Source organism: Dermacentor silvarum, chromosome 1 (genome assembly GCF_013339745.2).
Source record: "Dermacentor silvarum isolate Dsil-2018 chromosome 1, BIME_Dsil_1.4, whole genome shotgun sequence".
NCBI classification, from domain to species: domain Eukaryota; kingdom Metazoa; phylum Arthropoda; class Arachnida; order Ixodida; family Ixodidae; genus Dermacentor; species Dermacentor silvarum.
In genome coordinates this window covers 61,209,813-61,219,056 of record NC_051154.1, presented here as the reverse complement: position 1 = coordinate 61,219,056, position 9,244 = coordinate 61,209,813, and the positions used below count along the sequence as shown (strand labels likewise).

The window sequence follows — 9,244 nt, the reverse complement described above, 5'->3', positions numbered from 1 at the left end:
TGGCAAGGCATTTGAGCCATTAAGGTGCGAGTATATAAAATGAAATAAAATGAAATGAAAGGTTGATGTATAAGCTGAAAAGCAATCTTCTCATTCCGTGCACCTTCGTGGGATTGAAAGCGCTTTTCGCAGATGTTACCACACTGATAACCCATGTGACGCTGCTGTAAGCTTACTTTCTCTTTTATTGAAAGCCTACAATTCGAGTAAGCACGTCTTGAACGGCACATTTTCTTTTCTGGATGTGGTTCTCAGCGGTATACCACTGTATATGTCCGAATGAAAGTTCATAGTGGTACTTCTGATATCGCGAGTGTATATGCTTCTTTGGCGTGGAGTCTCGCACCACAAGGCTTTAGTGCCTGCGAGCGTAAGCAAGGCAACAAGAAAACACGATTTGCAGCGGTATCCATACATCACGGCTGGCTGAGCAGTCTTGAGAAGCTGCATGCGTTTATCTGCCCTGAAGGGTGATGTTGTGAAGATGCAAGTTGGTCCGCTGGAAGAGGGTTGTACGAAAATTTCTAGCAAAACATTGAGCAATTTAGTCAGATGCTCCAGGTTATGCTTAGAACTTGCTCGCTTAATTCACCGTCACAGTGTATGTGCTTTCCCGAGATGTCTCATTTATGACTGGCCTCGAATATATTTAAACTCGGTGTACTTTTTTTTTCCTGTGCCTATATTGTTGTTAATTGCTACAAAGTAACGTAGTAGGTAACGTACTGTTCACGTTTGTCGTGCAATCAGTTGTTGTAGTATAAAAAAAATAAAAAGAAAGAAGAACGTAAACCTTCAAATGCGGGGGTCGAACTGTTCAGCCATTGTCACCATTTATTTATATATATATATATATATATATATATATATATATCCCAACGAGAAGAAAGGGAACCGAGGGGCCCGATTATTCATAATCATATCATGTTGGTTTGCTAGCTTCTTATGGTATGATATATATACATATATATATATACAGGGTGTGTAAAATTAAGCTTTACAAATTTTTTTAAAATCGTCAGTGGCAGGTTGCATAATTCTTATTGTTGAGCTGGATTATTCGAAGAGGCGGAGATTAGTAGCACGAGAAATCGAAACTCATATTCAACTAATTGACCAAAATTGACTAATCAAATTCTTAGTTAATTACTTTGCAATTGCAATTGCAATTTAAGGATTGTAGCCGGTGAGTTTGCAAGACGCATCCACTTGAAATAAATTTCCAGGATGACACCAGTTTCGAGATATTATTTCCCAAAGTGCGGGACGAAATACATGGGCGTTCCAGTTACTTTGGTGCTTCAATGTATAAAACAGCATCTTGGTACAAAAGTAAGTGGAACAACACTGCATTTTTGCGGCGAGTTTTATTGCGCATATCTCCAAACTGGTGTCATTCTGGAAATTCATTCCAAGTGGATACGCCTGACAAGCTCACCGGCTACAATTCGCAAATTGCAATATGTGTCGTAAGGTAAATAACTTAGAAGTTCATTAGTCAATTTTTGTTAATGAGTTGAATACGTGTTTCGATTTCTCGAGCTACTAATGTCCACCTCATAGAATAACCCAGCTCAACGATGAGAATTACGCTATACCTGCCACAGGCAATTTTTACAAATTCTTTAAAGCTTAATTTTGAACACCCGGTATATACACATTAGGGGACTGAAGCCAAGCTTTAAGATAGCCTATCATCAAGTAAACAATAAGACCCCGGTTGACAGAAAGAAAAAGAGAGAGAAAAGGAAGCGCTTAATTGTTATCTCATTGGGAGAGTAAATTTAAGTGTAACTTTGTTTTGCTGCATGCATCTCGTAAAGCGAAGTATTACCTGAAGTAAGAAATGTCATTCAGAGTTAATTGTATCCAACTTCCGTCCGTTGAGGAACGTAAATGGAACGTAGGCTGCTCGTAAGCAAGATAATTTCAGCTGCTCGTTGCAATCGTGACCAAGACGACCATCTAGGCTAGCATTATTAAGTTGGTGCAGAAAGAGTGGCCGCTTTTCCATCATTATTAAAATATTTTTGTCATCGTGTGGGCACACGTTATTTGTATTTGTCTCAGGAGCATATATTACTTTGCTTTCGATTGCGCTTTCGAGCTGCGTCGGCAAAGTGATGGAAAGAATTATTCTTGCTCGCTTTCAATGGTACCTCGAGCGATTCAACATTTATCCGGACCCCATGGCTGGCTTTCGTCGAGGACGCTCATCCATCGACAATGTTATGGACCTCGTTACCTGGGTTCAAGGACAGAAAAGCCTCATACGCCTATCAGTTGCACTTATTACGACCTGAGCATACGACAACGTCGCCCATGAGGCCATACTGAACTCACTTGAGGTTGTTGGGGTTGGTGGCCAGATCTATCAATGGATTCGGGACTACGAGGGGTGTCCATAAAGTTCGTATTATCAGTGCGACAGATTTAGAAAAGGCGTGCACAATATTCATCAAAATGAGTGTGCGTCTGTCTAGTTTTAGCGTAATATAAAACTAATGTTCTATATAATACCGCGCAACACCGCTATGGGGCCAAAGCAAAAATGGCAGCACCCATCGGGAAAGTCGAAACACGTGCAGTGATCCGCTTTCTGTATTTGAAGGGACAAGATGCCAAAACTGATGCCAGATGCCAAGCTGGTGGCGGTGTACGGTGACAATGTCCCAGCCTATGACACTGTTGTCAAATGGCGCAGACGATTTCAGTGCTGTCAAACAAGCCTGGACGACGCAGAACGAAGTGGCCCCCCTTCGCTCGATGGTGAACACAAATTGCTGCACAAGTGGAGGCTCTCGTACTCGCTGACCGGCGGATAACTGTTGAAGAATTAGTAGCACAGGTTAACCTGATTTCAGGCTCTGTGCACAACATACTTCAAAATAACATGCATATGACGAAAGTTGCCGCGTGCTGGGTTCCGTGTTTGCTGACTCCAGTGCAAGAAGACTTGCGGAACGAAGCAGCCGCACAAATATTGAAACTTTGCGACAACGACTTTTTGAATGCCTGATAACCATGGATCAGTGTTGGGTGCACAATTATTACCCTGAAACAAAGCTTCAAAGTAAACAATGGAAGCACGGAAACTCACCCGTGCCAAAAAAGGCCAAGGCTCTGCCGTCATCAGGCAAGGTCATCCTGAGCGTCTTCTGGGACTGCCGTGGTGCTCTTCTCACAGATTACTCCAGCAAAGGCCAAACTATTACAGCAAAGTACTATTGCGAGCTTCTCACCAAGCTGCGAGGTGCTATCAAGGAGAAGCGTAGAAGAAAGCTCACGAAAGGCGTCCGTCTGCACCATGACAATGCGCCGACTCACTTAGCACATGTGACGGCGGCGCATTCAGGCTCCTTAGGCTACGAAATTTTACCTTACCCGCCATACTCACCTGACCGCCCACCAAGTGACTTCTTCCACTTCCCTCGCATGAAGAGCACAGTGCGTGGGAAACATATTCGGGATGACGGAGAAGTCATCACTCAAGTCGAGCTCTTCCTGAACTCTCAAAATGAAGAGTTCTACCGCACCGGACTGCGGCAGCTCATGCATCGTTGGCAGAAGTGCGTGACTTTGGGAGGATTTTATGTAGAGAGGTATTAAACTACCAATAAAATTTTGTTTGTTTGTCTCTCTTTTTTCATGCCAATAATACGAACTTTATGAACGCCCCTCGTATTTGACTGAGAGGTGCGTTTTCTTACAGACCGAAGACGACCCAACTTCGGAACATTACATCTGCGTGGTGTGCCGCAGGGTGGAGGGTTGAGCCCTATATTTTTCAATCTCGTCTTGGTAGGACTTGTGGAGTACTTACCGCGGACACTTCATGTCTCCATGTACGCCGACGACATTTGCATCTAGGCCTCGCCCACAGGTGCGGGCCAGACTTCAGCGGGTGGCAACCAAGACGGCGTCTTATCTGCGAGAACAAGGCCTCGATGTGTATACCGAAAAGTGCGCATTGGTTGGCTTTACGCGCAAATAAATGTCATTGTATCCCGTTTCGATCAACGGTAAAACTGTGTCCTATGTTAAGACGCATCGCCCTCTGGGTGCCATCATCGACCGCAACCTCTCGTGGAGCCCTCACAGCGTCTATCTGATGAAGTTAATTGCTATTCCTCAGGTCTTCAAATTTCTCTACGGGAGAAACTGGAGTGTGCCAGTCCATTCTATGCTGCAGCTTTACAGGGTACTCATCCTGGGACTCCTTCGTTACAGTCTGCCAGCTATGTCAAATTCATGCAAGACGAACATTCGCGCTCTGGAGAGCATACAAGGTCAAGCCCTACGCACGTGTTTAGGGCTGCCTCGGTGCACCTCAACAACAGCAACAATAGCCATCGCGAGAGAGCACACGATCCAGACACACGTAGCTGTCGACTCCCTCACAGCGCATATTCCTCATCTGCCAAGGATACCCGACCATCGCCTAGCTTCCCTACCAGCCGAGAGACCTCAAGCGACCTTTTCAAAAGTGATGAGCGCTCATCAAGAGTGCATACCGTCATTTTATACACCGGCGGCGAAGCCTTCATCTCCAGTGTGGTGCCTACGACAGCCTCAAGTGAATTTTGCTATTCCCGCAATTACCAAGAAGACCATCATCCGTCGCAGGCTCTGAAGCAACTGACGCTCCTATTACTGCACCAGACATATCACGACTGCATACACATACGATACATGCAGACGGTTCGACCTCACCTACCAGCTCAACTGCCGCATTCGTCGTTCCAGATAAGCAGGCTAAATTCAAATTGTCACATATGACTATACATCTACGTCGGCAGAACTTGCAGCTCTCCATGCAGCTGTGACCTACGTCACCGATGAGCCGGCACAGAAATGGGTCATATTGTGTGACTCTAAGGCTGCTCTTCACAGTATCAAGTCTGTCTTACAACACAGAACTTACGAGCAGATGATATCCGACATCCGGGAAGTACACCACCATGCTCTGGAAACAGGGCACAACATAATCTTTCAGTGGATTCCTGCTCACTGTGGCATCGTCGGCAACGACTTTGCTGACAGGGCTGCCCTGTCTGCCCACGAAGACACCCAGACGCGTCCAATACCTTTGGCGAGGACGGACACTGCCAGGGAATTTCGTCTGCTTGCACGCAAAAAAGTCGCAAGCTTTCTGGAGTTCAAGTGCCTTCAATTGCCGTTTGCATAAGCTTGACCCCTTGCTACGGCTACAACTGCCACCTAGCCTTTCCCGCGGCGAAACAACCTTGCTATGCCGCTTGTGGCTGGGAGTGGCATTCACGAACGCTTACTCCTATCGTATGGGAATGGCCGAGAGCCCGATGTGCGACTCCTGTAGGTGCGAGGAAACCATCGAATTGTGTACCTGTCCTCGCTACGACGTACAATTTAAACCGACTGGACTCGAGAACGCGTTCTCTGAGTCAAAGTTACTCGGACCATGGCTACACCCGTCACTGGCACAAAAGGTGATTCAGGCACTAGTACACTATACTTGAAGTGCACTGGTTTAAAAGACCGCTTATAGTGTCCCTGTGCATCACCCCACGTGTACTCAATACTCACTCTCTCCCTCTTTTCTTCTTTCTATTCCCTCTTTTCCTTGCCCCCAGTGTAGGGTAGCAAACCGGACGCTCGTCTGACCTCCCTGCCTTTCTTCTGCTTCCTCTCTCTCTTCATAATTTTTTTGCACAGTGAACTCGTTACTCTTTTTGATGATTGATAATAAGTGCAAGAGCAACCATTATCATTAATGACCACATGAATTTTGCGACAATAGTGATTAAAAGGGAACAGAACGCTATAAAAAGTCAAGCCTGAATAGGACGCGCGAGAATTCTAAGAATTATTTTTGATATTCACTTTCAGCTGATGCATTACGTTGGTGTTAAGTCATCAACTCATCGCAGCACGGGATAGCAATTTAGTAGCGTATCCGTGCGGTCACCTGTCTTCAGGGTGTAGAACCGAACCGTAACTGAACCAAAAACCGAAGCAGAACCGGTATGCTTAGATGAACCAGAACCGAACCGAACCGCTCTTTTTAAGCCATCTTGGAGCTGAACCGGAGACGGAACCTTATGGAGGAACCATTCCGAACCGTTTCGGCATCAGGTTCAGTACAAGGTCGTCGCTGCTGAAAACCTATGAGAGCAGACGACATCGCTTGGTTCTATTTGACGAATCGCGCGGCGTGATTGCCTCAGCAGCGGTCATGTCGCTCACTACCGTAATCTCATTGGCTCAATAAACTGTAGGCATGGTCGCCTTAACTGTACATTGTGCGCCTAGTCGGCAGACATTGGTTTTTTTATTATATGGTAATTAGGAGATGTTGACGCCTTCAATTGGTGCCGGCTACTCCTTTTCACATAGAGATATGAAAAAAAAAAGAACCTACACGCATTAAAATGAAATGTCCACTCCAAATTACAATAGAACGAAGTCCAGTCACATAAGTTCACTAATACCACACTAATGCTGAAAGTCAACTCAGAAACACAGCAACACAAAGTTCAGGTCACGAAGGCGCATTAAGGTAAACACAAAAACCAGTCACATGAGTAGACTAATGCCACACTAAAACTGAAAGTCAACTCAGAAAAACAGCACATAAAGTTCAGCCACATATGTGCACTAAAGTAAACACGAAGTCCAGCCACGTAACTGTACTAAAATCACGGTACATAAGATAGCATGAATTCGATTCAAATGAAGGTACCTGAACCCGGCCAGGTGTTGAATTGACCAAATTCAGATTAAAAAAAAAATCCCATAGAGTAAGTTTATCACAGATAAACACTCTTTTCAATAGTTTCCGAGAATATTGCTCACTTCTAGAAATATTTGGAGGGCAATTAACGATGGTCTTTGCAACGAATACGTTGGCCAAGGACCCAAGACCTTCCTGAGGCTGAAGGGCCTGCGTGCGGTCTAATGTCCCCCCGATGCTTCGTCGTTGTTGAGGATACTGCTTGTGCTCAGTACATTTATTGTGTTCAGGCAGTAGGCTGACGCTGTCCGATACGCGTGTTGCAGTTTGAGCTTTGTCTCCGGTTCTCCATGGATGGTGCAATAAGACGAAATGAGAATCGTGGTGCTCAGATATTAATAAGCGGATCGCGAATTTATGTAAACTCTTTCTGCAGATTTTACGTGGCATCCCTTGTTTTGAGGCTGTGTACGTGAGTGCTCTGGAAAAATCCGGGAACGATCAGATATTGTTATGGAATGACAAAAAAGTTCAGATGTGCAAAAATTCAAAATGTGGAATATGAATCCAACAGGTCCTTGCCATTTGATACGGTCGTATTCAATTCGAGGTCTTACTGTTGGAAATTGTTAAATATTCATTTCCGTTGGAATATAAGAAATAACAACAGTTATTGAAGTCTCGACTGAGAGTAACGAATGAAAGACACGGACTGTTCCGAACGATTCTGCTGCAGGAGACCCGCGTATTTTGTCGCACTAGGGCACCAGTTTGTGTGTGAACGCACGGGGCAGATAACTACAATATAGGGGGTCCCAGCTAACGCTAGCCAAGCTGTTCAAGTAAAAAGAAGATTAAAATATCTTAAGACCTATTGCGTTTGGTCGTCAGGCCTCTGACAACCGAACCCTGTAGGGCTGATAATTGTATCTTGTACCGTGTTTTTTTATTCTTTTTTCTTCCTTCAACAGCGTGGCTAACTTTAGCCGGGACATATAGTACAAACCGAAATATAGGTCAGCCCGGAATATAGGTCGACCCCTCACCTTAAAGGGGGGAATAAAGCGGTAAAAGTTCCTTACCGAAAAGGCCCAAAAGAGCCATTTTTATTTACTGCAACGTCCTTCATCCAAGCTCCAGTCCACGTGTCCGTTTTCGTAGGAAAAGAGCGCATGCCAACGGCGCAGGTCTCATTCGTCGGAGCTATCTCCACGTTCATCGGTCGATGACTGCTTATCGCTCTCCGCTTCCAACAGAGCGCCGTCATCAGTTCCGTCAAGGGCATATTGCTGAAACACCAAACTAGCGCTGAGCAGCCATGTTGCCGTTGGCCTTGGCATACGCCAGAACTTTCATTCTGAGAGCCGCTGAAAATTGGCGACGCGTTACGCTACTCATCTTGAACGGCACGCACCACAGAACACGAAAACCACACCAATCCCGTAACAACACAGAAGTGGCAACGGGAACCGACAACGAGACAAAATGTGGTTACGACGCGATTGGATGTGGATAGGACTGCAGGGCTATGCGTTCACGAGCGTGCACGCCACAGGTTGCCAGACGACGACTCACAATGTGCTAAAGACCACTACATAAGACGACGGGCGACTTTAGCTGTTTCTTTTCGGGCAAAAATCTCCACCTATCTGCGTCGAGCGTCGGCGTCCGCGTCGGCGTAACCGAGCGAACGAGCACAGACAAGGATGAAAGAGCGAACGCGGAGCGCTGTGGGGGATGAAAGTCGAGAGGAGGGAAGGGGAGGGGGAGGGTGCAGGGGAACCATGAGGCGGAGAGCGGAGGAGGAGGGTATAGCGAAAGCGTGACAAGAAAAGCGTAGTGCAGCGATGTTGGCTACGAGATGGCGCCAGAGTAGCATGCATCGTCTGGAAGGTGTATCTGCGGCGGCTACGGTGAATCGCGCCCACGCGTCACCCAGGCGCTGCCTCTCGCGATCTCCCGATTAGCGATGCAGTCGCGCCACATTTTGCTCTGTTTGCAAGGTGCCGCACGAGACAGATTGTCCGCACCCGCCAATATATCACGAAATGAAAACACGTATAAAGCTGCGCTCAAATTTCGCATTAGGGAGTGTCGTGATCGTCGGTGAAATTATGATTTGGCTAGTCTCGCCATGTTTGCATCCCTTTAAGACAAGTTTTGAGGCTACAGTATTACACTTCTCCTCCTAAATAACACAGCACACTATTTAATCTGGTGAAGCTTTTGTTTCCGCGTTGTCACTGCCACGGTGCACTAGGCGACTGAAAGTAGTTGTTCCTCATTTAAAAGCTCTTCATTTCCTGACATGCAGTTCGAACTGCTTTACGCACATGTGTCAAATAATTCAAATAATTTTTTTTTTGATCAGGCGAACTCCACGCAAACTTTATGTTTCAGTTTGTGTAGAAATGTGGAAGTACTCGATATTCAATCCGACATTTCGAGGTTGCATTCATTTGAGATCTCGGTTCTTCTTGCGTAAAACGTAACACGATTTGTACAGACTTGTGCTCTGTGTCAGCACTACAC

At 45.8% G+C, this 9,244-nt stretch overlaps 1 protein-coding gene across 1 annotated transcript; it reads left to right on the top strand.

Moving 5' to 3' along the window:
- The first annotated feature begins 3,024 nt into the window (after positions 1 to 3,024).
- On the top strand, positions 3,025 to 3,609 carry LOC125943358 (histone-lysine N-methyltransferase SETMAR-like). The gene has a single exon (XM_049662658.1). It carries the CDS (start codon positions 3,025 to 3,027, stop codon positions 3,607 to 3,609), a length of 585 nt encoding a protein of 194 aa, XP_049518615.1.
- The last annotated feature ends 5,635 nt before the right edge of the window (positions 3,610 to 9,244 follow it).